General features: G+C 42.3%; 1 protein-coding gene across 10 annotated transcripts; it reads right to left on the reverse strand.

The window, feature by feature from the left end:
- Positions 1 to 72: 72 nt before the first annotated feature.
- Positions 73 to 17,676, reverse strand: tcerg1b (transcription elongation regulator 1b (CA150)). 10 transcript variants are annotated; one of them, XM_034206613.1, is made up of 22 exons: positions 17,378 to 17,676; positions 15,837 to 16,068; positions 13,595 to 13,735; positions 13,066 to 13,327; positions 12,735 to 12,941; positions 11,613 to 11,696; positions 11,332 to 11,391; positions 10,427 to 10,624; positions 10,179 to 10,285; positions 6,636 to 6,724; positions 6,391 to 6,551; positions 6,131 to 6,218; positions 5,787 to 5,922; positions 5,032 to 5,121; positions 4,797 to 4,915; positions 4,314 to 4,464; positions 3,975 to 4,139; positions 3,303 to 3,485; positions 2,827 to 3,021; positions 2,636 to 2,719; positions 2,253 to 2,353; positions 73 to 861 (listed from the first exon to the last, which is right to left on the reverse strand). In XM_034206613.1, exons 1-22 carry the CDS (start codon positions 17,422 to 17,424, stop codon positions 660 to 662), a joined length of 3,102 nt encoding a protein of 1,033 aa, XP_034062504.1. In that variant the 5' UTR covers positions 17,425 to 17,676; the 3' UTR covers positions 73 to 659. The 10 variants fall into 10 exon arrangements, with proteins under 10 accessions (XP_034062504.1, XP_034062503.1, XP_034062502.1 ...); XM_034206612.1 differs by having other exon boundaries at positions 2,842 to 3,021; positions 12,735 to 12,977; XM_034206611.1 differs by having other exon boundaries at positions 12,735 to 12,977.
- Between the last annotated feature and the right edge of the window lie 545 nt (positions 17,677 to 18,221).

The raw sequence follows: 18,221 nt of genomic DNA on the forward strand, positions 1-18,221 counted from the left end.
AACAATTTCTGTGTCTGAATACCCAAGATAATATGCAACGAAAACAGAAAATCAGGACAATAAATTGAAAAAAACAGTGGAAGTTGCTTTTATTCCATTCAACAGAGAAATTGCTGCAACATCGGAGTAAACCACTGAGCAGAAACTAACATTCACACTGAGCTGCTGAAACAATGACTGACAAAGTGGAGCAGTAAGGCTTAAGGACGCCTCAGTCACATACACACACACGCACTCATGCACACACACCACACAGACTCACTCATTCTCACTCATTCTCACTCGCACTAATTTTCCTTTACATCCGTTATCTTACACCTCTCTGTGGCTGCTTGTGCAGCAGCCTTATCAGTATTCCTCTCCCTCTAATGTGGTCAGCCAGAGACGAGGGCTCAAGGGTCACCTTCAGATCAGGTGACCTCAGTTTCCTGCCTTAGCTGCAGGGCAATTTCAGGGCTAAGAGGTGACATTACACAGAGACCTTAACCGTTCATCTCTACGGTACATCTCCAAGCGACATGAGCCCCAGCCATAACACTGTGAGGCCAGCCGTGGGCCTGAAGGGCGGGGAGATCAGGGGGGAGTTCAGGGGAGATCATGCTCTGGCCAAAGGGAAGGCGAGGAGGAATAGGACCCGGCCAAGAAGATGATGTGATTGGTCACTTGGTGGAGCGTCGGGTGGGCTCAGAGGCAGTAGGGGGAGGAGGCGGGCCACGGCGGTCCAGGTCTTCGATGTAGAACATGACGAGTTTCCTGCGCTCCTCGGGTACACACTCCAGAACGAGGTACCGCTTATCGTTCTGAAGAACTTTTTCCACATCCTTCAGGTGCTGCTCTGACTCCTGGATCAGCTTTCTCGACCTGAGGGAGGAGAGGAGGTGAAACATGGGTAAGGCACAGGATGGTCATACTATCCTCTGTGAGATTCAAGGACAACAACTGCTGTTCTGATTTAAAGGGGACCTATCATGCAAAATGCATTTTTTTATGTCTTTTATACATAAATATGTGTCCCTGGTGTGTCAGGGAACTCACGCAGCGTCAGAAAATAAAACCTTCTCTCTTTTCCTCCATACCCACATCTCTAAAAACGGGGGGTCCAATGGAGCTGATCCAGATTTGCGTCCGATATGACGTAATATCGGAAATGTGGACCCACAGCACTATCAGAAACGTTGCCATCAGAAACAATGCCTGACTGTTTTGGACGGTGTTTACATTAGCATCGCTAACACTCAGAGCTAACCTGTACTGGAGAGCATGTGTGTGAAGAAGCAGGAAATAAAAAGGAACTCACCTTGTGGTATAACCGGCAAGAGAGAAAGCCTTTGAGCTCCAAACTGTTTCAGAGATAATCCTTGATAATCCATGATATGGCGTTTCATCACGGCAGTATTTAGTTTAGACAGTAGCTGCCGGGTCCGCATGAGCTCAGCTCCCTCCTTTTTTATCAATTTTTATAGCTTTATACCCAAAATCAGCACTTTTGAAAATAAAGGGATATGAGGCATGGCTAGAATCGGTGATCTGTTTGGTATTTTGAGCAAAACACTTCATAGACATGTTTTTTATATATCTGAGACCTATGATAGGTGCACTTTAAGTTAAAGTCTCTCCTTTAGAAACAATTTCGTATAGTGAGACTTTGCTAAACTACACAATTATTTTAAATATTTGGATTGGCTAACGGTAAAAGAAAAAATGTACAGTCTATAAGTAACACAATATTTGTATCACCATCACATCCTGTGTCATCTACATGTCTGCAGCTTATCTTGACTTGCCTCTAAAGTTACTTCTCAGAGAATTTTACAATACTTACAAAAGTTCAAAAATAAAGAGAAAGGATACATTTGTTTATTAATAGAAACCACTTCTAAGGGAATGAAAACATGATGAACTATAATAAGTGGAGTTCCTAAATACTTTTATTGTACAAGACTAAAATATTCAAAGGCTTTATTTCATTTGCACAATAGCTACAGCATAGTTTTGGCAATGAAAATCTCAAGTCCCAGGCTCTTTTACAAATGTAACATAGATAGAGTTCTCTTCTGTCATTGTCTTTCAAACTATGCTGACATTGAGGAAATAGAAGTTGTAATATTTGAAATCATCTTTTGGGGCCAAAAACTATTTCAAATGTAGACAATACATTTGATGTAATACATGTCCAACTACATATTTGTAATATTCTTAGAGACACTGTTTTCATTTTTGCACATCTAGTATGTAAGAGAAAGTGTACTGACCTGTATGTGATGAACTTCGTCTCCTTCAGCAGAGTTCTGAAGTCAGCTTTGGCTGTGATGTACTTGTCTTTGATGTAGTCTTCAAACTCCCGCTGTCTCTTCTGCAAACACAGATTAAACACATCAGACATCAAAACTCACATAAATCACACCATTACAAGTTTAGGACATAAATATCAACCTTTCTGTTGATCAATTCAGAGCTGGGGTTTGGATTTGATGAACAATGACAGGAAGAGTTTGATATTTTCTACTTTCTTATCGTGCAGTGTGTCTTCACCTGTCACTAGATTCAAAACACTCCAGTATATTTTGTAATTGTTGTCAAGTGACTGTTATATTTCCATTTAAGAATTCAAGAAGCATAGTAATGTAAGTCTTACTCTGTCACTGGAGGAGAATTTAATACAGCGAGGGTCCTCCTTGATAATCTTCTTCACCTCCTTCCATGTGGTTGTCAGTGTGATCTACAACACAAACAAATTAATGATATATTACATATAATAACAATATACATTTTTTTCACTGGTAATATTTGCTCATTAAAGAAGACAAGTTTGATTGCTGTTGGCACCTTTTTACTCCTCACCATGCTGGTCTCATCTAGTAGCTGCCGGAAATGTTCTTTCTTTTTCTTGGCCAGTGCTTCTACGTGTTCGTTAAACAGCTTCTCCTTCTCCTCTCGCTCCAGCAGTGACGCCGACTCCCAGCGATGGTCTTTCCGCAGATTCCGACGTGTGTCTGACCATGCTGCATCTGAAGAGCGTACCTTAAGAAGGATTACAAAAACACTATTAAGGCAAGTCCTAAAGTAAATACTTGTTGGCTTAAGTTTTATACTGAATTTGAAACAAAGGGGGTATTGTGCTCCTGCAAACAGACTTTAGAAAGTGATCTTAAAGATTCTATATCTTCGGCCAATCTATTTTTCTTAGAAGATCACGATGCACATAGATTAGTAATTACAAACAATTATCATTTGATTAATATATTCTAAACACATTAAAGCCACTTTCATGAGGAAATAAAAAAAGCTGCAGGGCCTCTCACCATATCAGACATGAGCGCTTTGAAATGCTGGATGGCCTCCTCCCTCTTGTGCTGCTCCCTCTCCCGGTCGATCTCTTTGGTCTGCTCTGAGCGAGCTTTCTGCACCTCCCGCTCCCTCTCTCTGAGGCTGACCTCGATACGAGCCTGCCGCTCCAACTCTCGCTCTTTATCCACGTCCACGCACTGTGGAGGAGAAACACGTGTCAGATCTGTTTGTCAGGTGATGTCGACAATGAGAACTATGCCTCGAAATAGAGCTGTAGACCGGGTTCATACACTTTTTCACCAATGATTTTCAATGACTTCTCCGTGACCTTTACCTAATTTTCCATGACCAAAAAAATAAAGACTCTTTCTCAGCGGTACCACTGAAAATGGTTTATTATAACACGGAACAGGAAAATAAGGTCTGCATATGAAACATGTTGTAAAACAAATAACTTACAGTATTTATTATCATTATAGTATTACTATTTTGGAGATTAGATAAAATATAAATTATATTTGATTTCCAAAACTTCCATAACTTTTCCAGGGCCTGGAATTAGCATTTTGAAATGTCCATGACTTTTCCAGGTTTTTAATGACCGTATGAACCCTGTGGAGACTACCTGTCAATCACACGTACTTGGTGTAGCAGTTATTTTCCACACAGAAAAGCCATGCTCCTACCTTGGCTTGTTTGTCCATGTACTGTTTGAACAGTTCTTCTCGGAGTGCAGAGCTCTCCACACCCTTGTATCGTGGATCAGTTTCGAGCCTCTCTTTTAATTTGCTCCACCGCTGGCCTCCCTCTATGTGCTGCTCACTTAGGAGATCGAAGAAGTCTAGCTTCACCTGCGAGCACACACAAACACACAAGAAATTAGGAATCTCTCAGACAACAAATGATCAGCAGGAGGGCAGAGCCCCTGCAGATAGACCTGTAGGTTTTATGTTTGTAATCAATTGACCCCTTTCACCTTAAAGAATGATTAATATGACACTGATATAAATGTGAGCGAGTGATACCTTCTCTCCTCTGGACTTGGAGTCCTCTTTCTCTCTCTTCCTCAGAGCAGTGATGAACTCGACGAAGATGGCCTCCCTGTCCTTCATCTTCTCTATGGTCTTAAACCGCGGGTCCCGGCCGTGCTTTACTGCAAATTCACTAAACGTTGTTCTGTAAAGATAGGAAAATCAAATAAATCAGTGTCAACTTGTGTGAACAGTTTAAATAACAGTTTAAATAATTTCTTTAAATAATCTCTTCTCAACAAAATATTAAATGATTACTAACTACTAATAATATATCAGGATGTGAAATATTGCTGGTATTCACCAAAACAGCGGAAATGGTTTAACTACTGTTTAAAAGTCACATATATGTGGTACTTTTTACTTGTGCTTATAAACAGAAACACACAAATCTGAACACTTATTCTTACAAAATAGTAATGTTGCAATAAGGTTGAAAGTAACTTATCAATACTTACTTTAAAAATACAAAAATACCTTGGTGTGAACTTTGCCTCCTCCATCATCCTCCTGAACTCGTCTTTGGCCTGCATCAGCTTGTTCTTCTTCTCCTTCCTCTCCTCCTCTGCTCGCGTCTTCACATACTGATCAAACACCTGAAGTGGATATAATCACAAAGCTATGACTAAAGAAGCCGATGCATGACACAATGCTGTGAGAGTGACAGGGAGGGGAGGGAGAAAAAGGCATCAGAAAAGGAAATGAACCGAACCTGTTTCCTCTCTTTTGGGTTGAGCAGAAGGTAGCGAGGGTCAAACACAATCTTATGAAGCTCTTTGTCCCAAGTGGAGAATGCAGACACCTACAGGTCATACGGACAACGCTGGCATTAGGGTCAAAGGAAATATTGTCTGCCTCCAGAGAAGAAAAAAAATAAACCAAACACTTGAAACAATGATATGTGACCCGCTCTATCGAAATCAGTCGGAACGGCTCATTTCAAAATAAACGTGGATTTGCGTAAAAAAAAATAGTTGTTCGGGTGTTTTGTTTGATTTTAAATAAACAAAGTCTTGGCTTTCAGAATATTAAAATTGTTTTGGCAAATTTAGATGATAAATCCAACTTTGAAGCGTAACGGCATTACAAGCGGAGAACGGAGTAACTTGAAGTCACAGCAGGCTTAACAACAGAGCCGGTGTTTTCAAAAATACACAAACACACACACACACTTCCCCCAGACCGGTAATCCAAACGAAAATATTTCCCCTCCGTACTACTTTGATAATTTGCTCCGCTAATAATCAATCAGATCAATGGATTCCTTTTTCTCAAAATGATGACTCGGTGATAGTCATTATATAATGTGACATATTTTGCTTAATATTTGGAGTACAACAACAATCATGATATCATTAGAAAGCTAGGAATCTCCTCTTCCCAACAGTGTATACAACTCAAAATGTGTCTTTGGGTCAATGCGACTGATTTCGATAAAGCAGGTCACATATGAAAGACTTGTGTTACCCCTCTCTCCAGCAGCATCTCTCTGAACTGGGTCATCCGGGCCTCTAGCGGGACGACAGCTCGCTCTCTGGCAGCTCTGAGCTCGGCCTCCATCGCTGCTTCCTTCTCAGAGTCCGCCTCCTTCACCTCCTCCTTCCTGTGAGGGCAAACAAAGACTTGCATTAGAGCAATAACTTCCCACATCATATTACAACTCATATATCAAAGTTGTGCCAGTAAAGAAGTCAACATTTGATTAAAAATGTTTTTCCACAACAGGTTTGAAAGGACGTTAAAAACATTCCTGATTATGGCCACAAGTATTAAAATGCATGCTTTCTAAAAACCCAGTCGGTATGACTTACTTCCTCTTTTTGGCTTTGGTGGGCTCCTCATCCTGATTCTCTTCAGTAGCGATGGCTAATTCTGGCTCCTCCTTATTGACACCTGGGACTGAACACACAGACATCATATAAATACTTCATCAACTGCAGCAAACAACATTTAAGAATAACAGAGCAGCTATTTCGTAGCATCAATCCTGCTATTAGTATACGTCTCATAACAATCAAAAGTACTATGTTGAATGTCATTATCCTGACTGCATGTGACTGTTTGTCCCCACCCGTCTTCTTGACTTCCTCCAGGCCTCTCTTGTGCGGCGGCTCCTGGATGTGCTTGTCGACGTCAGCGCGTCCGACCAGCTCATCGGGCCGGTCCCACATGGACAGCCGTGTTGTCGGGTTGTAGAAGAACACGCGCTCATCCCCCGTCCATACCACACACCTGAGATGTAGGAAACAAGGCATTAGGTTTTATTGCAGCAAAGTGGAGCTGCAGGATGCTGTGGTTGGGATGTGGTGTGTGTACCATGGCGTGCCGGGGATGGGGTTGGTGGCTACAGGTCTGGCTTTCTGCGCTGCTTTCTCCTCCTCCGTCATCTCTTCTTCTTTAAGCTCCTTCAATGAGACACAAAAAACGTTCATTTCCATTACTATTTAAAGAGCCTGTGACAGCATCCCAACAACTGTTGTGCAATGAAATATTGGGCTACTAGTAATCTCGAACCGTCAGTTTGAAAAAGAAAAACCGATACCGTTCCGTTAAATATCAATAATTTCGAACTTCGCGGGGAAATTCCTTCGACTCATTTTGAAGTTTTGGGGGAAGCCGGAAGTGACGTCAATGCGGGAACGCTTCACTGTGCGGCGAGAGAGCCAAACACGGACAAAGTGTGTTGTCATGCGTAGAAATGGTGAATTACTGAGTTTAGGCACGTTAATAACGTTTTAATGAAGTTGACTACAGTATATTCATATTTGTCAGTGCTTTCATGTCAATTCGGCGAACATAAACATAAATGATCGTGGTGAAGATGATGATTACATTAGTATTACAAATCGGTAGTGAGAGCTGCTGAATTTCCTCCCGTCGGATGTGATATAAAAACAAATTGATTATTTTTGTAGTTGTAAACTCAAGTGGATGAAACTACATTTATTAGTGCTTTCGTGTCAATTCGGCGAACATATGATACATTAAATGATCGTGAGAATGATGATTAAAAATCGTTTGTTTGTGCCGGTCTGCATTTCCTGATGAGAAAACAAACCGATGCTTTTTGCAGTTGTAGTACACCAACATGGATTAAACGTGTGGTTTTTCACCACAATGTTGGGGAAATTAATGGATAAAATGCACGGATTATTATTATTATTATTCCCACTCCGATCGGGACACTAGGTCCACCGTTTCCTCGCAGCGAGGCTGTCAACTGTCAACGGGGGGTTGACAGTTTACGTGGGCTGGGTGCAGTGGCGGACTGGCCATCGGGACGAATCCCGATGGGCCGGTACCGAAGTGGGCCGGTCGGATAAGTCACTATAGCACATTCCCCATAGGCGGCGCGTGAGGCTCAGGTTTGGGAAGGCTAAATAACTTTTTTTATGCCTCCGGCGTCTATAGAAAACAGATCAACTCAGTGTGCGGAGTTTAAATCTATCAAGTCATATTACAGGATAAAGGAAATACAGTTTAAACTGCCGTATGCAGAGAAGACGCCGACGTGTCGCACTTATCATTCATATTACATCATCAATCAGATCATCGATCATATAATATCATAATTAGTGCTGTCAAAACTATCGCGTTAACGGCGGTAATTCATTTTTTGAATTAATTGCGTTAAAATATTTAACGCATTTAACGCATGTGCAGAATGGCCCGCCCCATACGTGCCACCAGTGGCAGCGCCAGGGTATGGCTGGGGTAGGCTACGCTACACCCATACCAAGAAATGGCTTAGCCCCACCATGAAAAATGATGTTAAAGGAAGCAAAATAAAGTCTGCCAACTCGCGGAGTAAATGTTACAGACAGCAGTTAGTAAGATTGATTTCAGTAGCCACGGTTTTGAAAACTTTTGTCACGTAGCGATGTCTTCTCAATAGAACATCTTTGATAACGGCGTGGTGTTGTTGCAGGAAGTCCCGACGGAGAATACTTTTGCTGTAGTACAGGGGTGCACATAACTGGTACGCAGGTTATGTGCGTAATCTCTCTGAAATGCGTACCGTCACTTGTGTCACAAAGCGCATTTGCGTACCGACGTACTTGTGAAGCTTTTCCAGAAGGCGGTTAGATCACCGGACGACAGAGTCGGTCTCCGTGTGCCAGACAGGGCTGCTGTTAACGTCGGTCTGCACAACGGAATTGTGCCAAAACTACGCCAACCGGCTGCGGAGGGAGACTCCCCCCCTTCACTGGAGAACTGAGCTAAAACAGCTGATCACAACGTTCATACTCTGTGGTCACGAAGTACTCCACTAGCCGCCGCCCCCCCCCTCTGTCGACTTCCTGAAGTACTTCCCCGTTGATAGAAATCAACACGTAATGAATTAAGACCCCACGGTTTGATGATTGATAGGTGTGTGAGTTGTCTTTCATTTTGACACGCAGAAAATGTTATAATAAACATAGATACTGTATGTTAAATGGATATATCCGCCTTCTTTCATTTATCTTTCCATTCCCACAACAATATACATAAATAAATGGCATATTTTGGAAAATAGTTCGAATGGTGATTAATCATGATTAATGAATGTTTAAGCTGTGATTAATCTGATTAAAAATTGTAATCGTTTGACAGCCCTAATCATAATATATCATATATTTCCTTATCTCAGTCAGCTTCTCCAGCCGTATCTGGCCGTGCAACACTCACAGTGTCACATACTGTATGCAGAAGTATTATTTTTAGCAACACATTATGTTGACGAAACACTCGAGTCAAATGTAATTAAAGTCAGATCCACTCGTGTCTTAGACGTGAACGCGCTCTCAGCTGGAGAGAGAAACCCTGGCTTGATTTACCGAGTTGATAACCAGCGTCGTAGGACCGCTTAGCTAGATCTCGTTTGTTAGTTTGTTGTTGTTAGTTTGTTTGTTACTCAAACATATCCAGGGTCTGTTGAACTGGCTTCGTAGTAGGCCCACAGGGCACAGGTGGCTGGCAGCGCTAATGTCAAAGACACAGACATTGCATTATATTTGTATTTTACGAGGATGCAGTGACACAAATATTTACATATTTACATTTACTATCTACAGCACCCGCCGCCCCTGACATCCCCCACTCCGCCCGTTGACACTTACTAGCGGTACCGAAGTGGGCCGGTCGAGAGTCTTGGGATGATTTTTAATCCCAGTCCACCACTGGCTACATGACCGTATGATCGCCCATATTGACGCACCTAATTCCTAAACTTCTAACAGATACAACATAAACCGATCCTTCAGCCTCATATGAGCTCTCAGACACGTTCAACATTAAACTGTCATCGCTGTCTGAGCTTGCTGCTGTGTGCGCCATCGTGCGTTTACATGCAGATGCTGGGATCCTGAACGGTGCAGCTGGAGCGCTGTGCCCGCAATGACGTCACACATAATTTGGCGGGACTTGAAGAATCCCCGAGCAGATCCAGAAAATGGTCAACATTGAAGGGCAGATTAATGGTTATCAAAGTACAAATATCCAAAATCAGTTCAGTAACGGTTTTCAAGGGGACAATATTTACTCAAATGGATGGGTTTGGATGATGGGGGAAACTCGTGTCACAGGCTCTTTAAATTACACTTATAATACCTTAGCTGTATTCATTCTTTTCTTTGGTGATGTCTTTGCAATAATGTGTGTATTTCATATTTGATTATACCATATGTATAACAGTTATGTAGTATAATTCATGTTGTGCAGTTTATAAGATCTATTGCATGCTGAAAAATTATAATAATATAACCCCTTAACAATATGCTTTGAGATCATACTGTTCTTCATTAAGGCCATAGCAACACGAATGTTTTAAGTGTTGTTGTTGTTGTCATTAAGTAGGTAAATCAACTTTTAAAATACCTCCTTCTCATTATTAGTGTTTTCCATTTTGTTCTCTTCATCCTCCATCTCCATCGCCTCCGCTTCCTCTTGGGCCAGGCGCTCTTTGATCCTTTCTGCTTCTTTTTCTGAAGACGGGGAGGAAACAATAATGAGATGATTAAAAGTGCTGTTGTGTCCATCAATAAGGTCAGTAAACATGCTACATTCATAGCTGCTGAACACTTGTCAGGCCAGAACAAGCCTGTGTTCTCATCTGCAGTGCCTACCTTTCTCCACCAGGGCGGGGGGTTTCTCCCAGGTGGACTCCAGTGTTCGGTTGTTGTAGTAGTATGTTTTCCCGTCAGCGGTTTTGTACTCTGACCACTCGGGGAGATGCATTGATCCGGCCATTGAGACAGGAGCGGATAGAGTCATCTGTGGGTGCATCATCGAGACTAAAGGCGGGCCCATGCCAGGAAGCATGCCTGTTGTCAGAGAGAAGAAAAAAAGACCATGATCCCCTGAGACTCATATTTTTGTCCTAGCAACTAGTAGCAGTTGTGGTGGACTACACTAGAAAAGACATTCGTTTGTTAAACAAAACAAGATTTGAGACAGAGAACTCCACTGATTAAAACAATTTGATTCACTACAACTCACAAATGTGCCTGTTCATTTAAAGCTTATTAAATCAGTGAGTGAATACAAATAATGTACATTTTATGGAACTGCTCAAGACTTAAGATGTCTTCAGGAAATATCACACTACTATAAACACAAGCCACATACACAAAAACAAAGCAGTGACCACACACACAAACACACACTCATAACCATGTCACAGAAGGAGACAACAACCCCAACATGTAGCCCTATCTGCAAGGTTGCTGCATCTCCTCTGGGCTAAAGCAGCTAGCGTTAAATGAAACCCCCATTTACTTCAATTCAGAATGTAAGGTATCACAAGGTGAGTACTTGATTTACTAATACATTTTGTGGGTGAAGACTTTTAATAAGAATCAAGCTGTCTGTTGGAATAGAGGAAATGTCTACTGTGCTATGGATGGATCATGTTCACATCATTCACCGTCACTGTTTTGGGGTTGCCATATATACCATATGACTCATGTAGACATCATTCACTACCATGCCATCTACTGTAGGTCTGAGAGGCGAGCGGCTGGGTGTTTACCGTTGGGGCCGGGGCCTGCCTTTACACAGGGGGCACCTACTATCTGCATCATTGCTACACCTGCAAGAACAACGGACAAGCAAGCATCTGGTTGAACACAGCAGGACACTAGACAGGAGCTACCACGGTGTGTAAGAGTTTGTGTGTGTGGCCCCTGGCGGAAAAAAACACACGTCTGAAATGTGGGTTTTGCATTAGTCTTGTGTAGTGTTTATTAGCCTGTAATGTAATTGTGACAGATGTTAGGAATAAGCACAGTGTAAGTTTTTAGATTTACTAACTTAAATTCTTTTGGAAACCATAGAGAGGCCAAGTCCCTCCCATGTCTGTGCCTCCTATGGAACCGTCTTTAGGAAAAAGTTGCACTGTAGATTTTGGGGCGAGAGACAAATGATTTGTTTTATCTTTGTCAATTTCAAAGTTCATTTTAAGGTCAAGAAAGATGCATTTATTTGTAGTTCTGTGTAAAATGGTCAGTCTAACTACATTTCGCCAACATGATGATCTACCGGAAGGGGAGGGACTTCCCCTTTCTATTACTACAATAACAATTTCAATAGAAAGAAAAGAAAGAAAGAACCTGATATTAATATTATTATTATAGTATTAAGAAAGAGTTAAGAGCTTCTTAGAAAAAATGATGCCAGAATGAGGGACAGAGAGAATCAAACAGATAACAAAAGTGACAGAAAAACTGGAAAGCAAACACACAGGAGCATTTACATTAGCACATACTTCAGTTTAAGCCAAAGCACCCAATACTTGTAGTGTGAACTGTGAACAAAATTACCTGACAAAACTGAGCTGAGTGAACTGACTAGAACATATTAATAACCAGGAGATGTTTGTTGGGAAGTCTTTAAGAGACACGTGTGACATGCGGGTGTCTCTATAGTCCTTCCAATAACAGCTCGACTTGGAGTCCACTGGCTAAGGTTTTGTCCTTTATCACAGAGACTGAATATTAGTTGTCACAAAATATTTCCTTAGCTAAGTAGCGCAGTAACAGTAGAGTAATCCCAATTGGAGCAACATCATACTTTCTACTATAGTTGTCCTAACAATATATTTAGGCCCTGATTCTAGTTCTTTAATATAAGGTATCGGCCAAGTCGGATCCATAACTTGTATTTACATAGCAGCAGCTGAGGCCTGTGTGCAATGCTGATTAAATATGTATCTGGCACATAGAAATGACTGGTGTAACCTAAGAAGTTTGGCACATCTTACTTTAAAGGATATACTCTCAAAATGTCCTGGTTATCCAGGCAATATAGATTGTTGCAGTACTCTATTTTGTACTGGATTCCAAAATAAGAAATCAGCAGTTCCTGTATTAAGTCAGTTTTGGCAGCTAGATATTGTGGCTTGTTTGTTTCTTGCTCTTAGTTGGTGGTTCTTACCTGGTAGAGGGATGTGCATGCCCGGCAGTGGGACTCTGAAAGGAGGCACCATCACAGGGGGGAAGGCAGGTAGTGCTGCAGTGGGCTGGCCCACATTGTGGGGCAGCCCTGCAGGCAGCAGTGACATGGTCTGCACCGCCGTTACAGGTGATGGCACCGTGGAAACTGTTACCACAGTGACTGGAGACACAGCTACATTTGAAGACACTGTGGCGACAGGGGGTAGGTCTGCTACAACAGGGGCTTTTTGTAACACAGAGACAGAATGGAGGGATTTTTAATTTGTATTTGTGTCTGTGAGTGTATGGTTGATGTAAGAGTGTGTACTCACCTGAAATAGTCACAGAGGGGGAGTGGCTGGAGGAGTCTGGACTGGAGGCGAGTGTGCGGGAGGGGGTCGTGGAGAGGGCCTGAGTCTGCATGGCTGCTGTGCTGCTGGCTGTGGTGTTGACACTGCTGGAACTGCCAGCTGCCGTCACATTTGGACCCGACCCCGCTACAAGAAGAGGGTTCAGTTCGGACTGCTGGATTATTTTTACACCATCTGGTTTACTCCACGATGACTCTCTAGTCCTGGCGTTGTAGTAATATGCCTGTGGAGAGGATAATGGACAAGAAAACACTTAATAACAAATAATAACCACAATATAAATCATGGCAACAGCATAATAATTATAATTGTACCCCTGTATTCATAACCAATTATATTTTTATAGAGGAAAGTTTATTTCAAGTCTAATATTCATCCATTCCACATCATTAGACCTTACTTTTCTAAATTATAAATGTACTTTTGTGAACTTCAAAATACTATAAAAATCAATAATGAATTCTCCATGTCATTAGTAAAGTGGCCTTACCTTTCCCTCAGACGTCTTGTTCTCTACCCAGATTTCCTCTGCCGGGGCTCCAGATGCAATAACGGGGGGCATCCCTGGAGGAAACAGCATCCCTGGGGGAGGCGGCAGGTTCCCCATGGGAGGCGGAAGGAACGGAGGTCTCTGCAGCAAAATATAGAGACAGAGCATTACATTTTCAGACTGTAAGCGGTAGGGCTAGGTCAGGGGTGGCCAACCCGCGGCTCTCGAGCCGCATGCGGCTCTTTGCCTAGTTTCATGCGGCTCTTCAGTTCATATCGAATTGTATATGTGTGAATTTGGGGGAGAGACATTGACTCCTGACTAGTGTTGCACGGTGTACCGATACTTGAAAGGTACCGCGATACCCTGCCGTTAAAAACGTTACGATTCCACCGTTTCATTAGTATCGGTACTTTAAGAATGACGGGGAAAAGTACTCCGGTGAGAAAGCGCCGTTTTAATAAGAGCCGTGTGTGTTCAGCGCTCTGCTTCCACTCCCTGCACTGCAGCCTTGCCTGCAGTCCCTCCCTCTCAAGCACGCTCTAAGTCCCTCCCCTCTCAAGCACGCTCTAAGTCCCTCCCCTCTCAAGCACGCTCTAAGTGCCTCCCCTCTCTCGTGCACGCGCTAGCTGCCAGAGCATGTGAGAAAACGAGAAGCATGGCTGCAAGTGGGAGTGCAGCTGCCGCTGCGCCTCGGCTTGTTGACAAAAAAGACGCCAGAAGCGAAATTTGGAAGTATTTGAGCTATATCTCTGACAGTGAGGGCAAGCCTACGGACACCACGAGGCCGGTCTGTGAGACATTTATTAATTTTATTTAATACGAATTCTTGTCATTTATTTTATTTATTGTTCTCATTGTTTAAAAGGTTATGTTATGGTTATGGTTCTGGTGTGAAATAAAGCACAATAATTACATTTAAGACTGTTTCCCTTTTTTTAAGAAAAGTATCAAAAAAGAATCGGAATCGCAATTCTTGACTTGGTATCGAAACCAAAATGTTGGTACCGTGACAACACTAGCTACTCCTGACAGTTAAACCTGATATTTAGTAGGTCTGTTAAGTATTGAATGCTGATAATTCTGACGTAATTTGGCCGGTCAAAGTTGTTTGGGCTCGGATAAAATCGCTCCGTTACTTTCGTCCCGTGTTACTTTCGTCCCGTGTTACTTTCGTCCCGTGTTACTTTCGTCCCGTGTTACTTTCGTCCCGTGTTACTTTCGTCCCGGCTCTCCCTATGTGTGTATGTGTGGTGTCAGGTGTCATGAGAGGATGACAGCGCGTCTAATTTTGATGTGACCCAAGAGCCAATCACAATAATACCTGCGATGCAGTGAACCAATCACCTTTGAGGGGGGGAAAACCTATCGTTGATTAAACACTATCCAGTGTTTCCCCTACCATTGTGTTGGAGGGGCGCTGCGCCCCGCCAACGGAGCACCGCGCCCCCCCTGAAATTCAAGGTGTTTCAAAAATATATATAATATATATTTTTTAAATATATATATAGCACCAAATTGCAAATAATCTATAACTACTGTCACTTTTCACATTGAACATGTGCTCTTTTATTAAATAAACTAAACGCTTTCATTTTAAGTTGTGAGTTTAGTGTTTTTGACCCTAAGAAACACTGATGCATTAATCAATAACAATAATCCACAGCTCCTCTCTCTGCTCCAGAGGATTTAAAAAATATATATCCCAATGCCACAAAGATGCATCAGTGACGTGGTTGAAATCTTGTCTCCAGAAAACAAAAAACTGAAACAAGCGTTATCAGTGACTGTGTGTTTGATGTGGCTCTTTGCAGTAACATAGAAAAAATGTGGCTCTTAACCTCTGACTGGTTGGCCACCCATGGGCTAGGTGAACAAATTGCCCACAAAGATTTCTGGGTGTCAAGACAGAAAAGCAGTCGAAACAACTCGATCGTTAAATCAATTAAAAATAGTTTCAGTCATATTCCTACTTGATTCTGTAATATGTTTTTTTTTTAAAAAGGGATTATAGTGGTGTTACTGTGACAAACGATTATTTTCATTATCTATGTCTAGTCAATTGTGTCTAGTGGAGAAGTCGAGAAATGTTTCCAGCTATATTCTGTAAAAGATGTATTTTACTTTTGCCCGTCTAGCTATAAATGCAGTGTAGCAAATCACTGCAGGCAAAGTTAAAATTACTCAGCCAACACTAACATGAAGATAAACATGCACTTCTTTTTGAGTTTTGGACATTCACCTGTAGATGTGGAGGTCCGATGGGTGGTGGCATGCTTCCTGGTGGTGGGATGGGCGGCATGTTGGGGTCAAAGGGGGGGCGTGCGAATGGGGGTCGTGGCGGAGGTCCCCTCATCATCCCAAAGGGTGGCGGCGGCGGCCTGAGGAGAGGTGGTGGGCCTCGTAGCACTGGTGTCTGGGCGGGTGCGGGGGCAGGCGCGGGGCTGCGAAACCGCACTGCCTGCTGCACCATTCTAACGAAGCAAGACAATATGAAGTTACTACACGTGTTCAATGGCAGAGCACTAAGTAGCATCTACAAAAACCTACTATATGAGCACTCTGATCAGTACTTACATACCAACACTTTATATACCGGATCTTTTCACCATATTCTTACCATACCTGCATATGTCTATAACCTCTTACTATTAGCATTACCTGTATTTAGACCAGCAGAATACATATTTTTTTGTATCCCCTGCACTGCCCTCTATGTTTGTGTGTACTGTTTATATCTAGTGTATTTCTATCTCTAGCTGTTCAAATCAAATCTTATTTATTCTATATTTCATTCGGCTTAATATGTACTTACTGTACCTAACTGTATTTTGTTGTCTCTGTACACTCTGCTCACAACGCCAATAAAGTTGAATATAATCTAAGAATATGTACAACATCTATGCATTGTGTAGCAGTTGCTTATCAATCAAGATATTATTTAATGTAGATCTTTACAAGGGGGATGATGCAGTAGCTAGGCTAGTTTAGCAGACTATAAGTATATTACAAAAAACTTTGTAGCAACTGTTAACTGTAAGCAGTAAACTATTAAGCATGCATGGTATTGTATGGATACATTTGCGCTGATGTGCCTACAACATATGAGCAGCAGGAATACGCTTTTACAGATGCAATAACACTGTGACGTGGTAGATGTTTTTGCTACGGAGCCAGTGGGTGTAGCACCGTTATAACTGTAACGCGATGTAGCTCTAAGTTGTTTATTATTCCACATGTTCTTTAGGGTGATATCCTGTTGATCAAAACAGTACACACTCAGGTTCTCAGGTTAATCAAACACTCAGTTGGTCTCGTTTATAACAAAACAGACGTACAGCACCCCAGTCCATTCAAAACACTGAATTGACGGAGTTGTGCGCTCCTGCTTACTAATGAATATAGCATAGCTTAGCTAGCTTGCAATATGGCATTCACATTTAAAAAGCACACTTAAAGACTGGATCTGTGTCTGAACGGAGACGCAAGGCATGTTGAAGGAGGCATTCAGAAGGAGAAAAACATCTGTCTGTGTCTGATGTGGATGTCCATGTTTACCGCGTGGTAAGAAATTTGAGAGCAGAGACCAGCCGCTTGGAAACACAGGCTAGTTAGCGGCAAGCTAGTTAGCTAGCAAGGCTACATGCACAAGTTAAACGGCTGTTTATCTCCACCTTATTAAACACATACAACGCGAAACAACTTCACAGGAAAGCGTGGCTTGTGGCTTCCTGTACACTGAGCGCACATTCATTTTAAACACTGTATTTGCTATTATCTGACCTGTTGTCGCTGAACCCGATAGCCTCGCTCTCTGTCTGGTCCGCCATTACAGGAAAATGTAACCACTCTCTTCCTGGAAACGCCCCTAAGTGGTTTCTACGTCTAGTATTGGCTAAACGTTTCTGTCAGTCAGAGCGTAGTTAGCTCTGATTGGATCATGTTTCTCACACGGAGGTTTGGTCAAGCATTCATTGGCTCCAGTTTTTCACAATGTCTTTGTTCACACTGTAGACTGTACACATACAGTATGCAGGATGTAGCTGATTTACTGCACTACCACTTAAAAGTCCCATGTCATGGCCATTTCCACTGATCATAATTCCATTGTTGAGGTCTACTAGAATAGATTTATATTGTGCAATTTTCCAAACTCACATTGGTTTTTCATACAGCATCTCTGTAAAATACGTGTATTCACTGAATTTCACTCTCTGCCTTTAACGGCTCGTTGTAGCTCGAGCCCCCACCCTCCCTGAGCACAGTGTGCTCTGATTGGTCGGGACGTTGTGAATCGCGCTGAGCTCCGTGGAGGTGTGGTTTCCTTGTTTAGCGATACACATCGAAACACAGCCAAACTCATCCTGAGCACACACAAAGTCACAGCCGAAGTAAAAACAATAACTGTGGCTTGATATTGAGTAACAAAAGGTTGATAAACGCTGTGAGAATGGGTCTGAAGAGAGAATTTCGCCGCGATCCCAACTGTCTGTTATCAGCCTGCAGCCAGGGAGGAGAAATCAGCAGAGCTGCCGGTGTTGCAGTATAAATTGAGTCATGACAACTGGCGACATTCTATTATTTTCGTCATAGGAATCCGGGGCGTGTACATTGAGGACCCATTGTG

This window comes from Gymnodraco acuticeps, unplaced genomic scaffold, assembly GCF_902827175.1.
Source record: "Gymnodraco acuticeps unplaced genomic scaffold, fGymAcu1.1, whole genome shotgun sequence".
NCBI lineage: Eukaryota > Metazoa > Chordata > Actinopteri > Perciformes > Bathydraconidae > Gymnodraco > Gymnodraco acuticeps.

Bases quoted from the DNA above. Each gene is read 5' to 3' on its own strand.
- tcerg1b (XM_034206611.1), bottom strand. From the start codon at position 17,424: ATGGCGGACCAGACAGAGAGCGAGGCTATCGGGTTCAGCGACAACAG. The intron at 6,219-6,390 runs GTGGGGACAAAC...CTGTGTGTTCAG, and splicing joins GGAGGAAGTCAAGAAGACGG to TCCCAGGTGTCAATAAGGAG. The intron at 4,140-4,313 runs GTATCACTCGCT...GTGTGCTCGCAG, and splicing joins CCAAGTCCAGAGGAGAGAAG to GTGAAGCTAGACTTCTTCGA.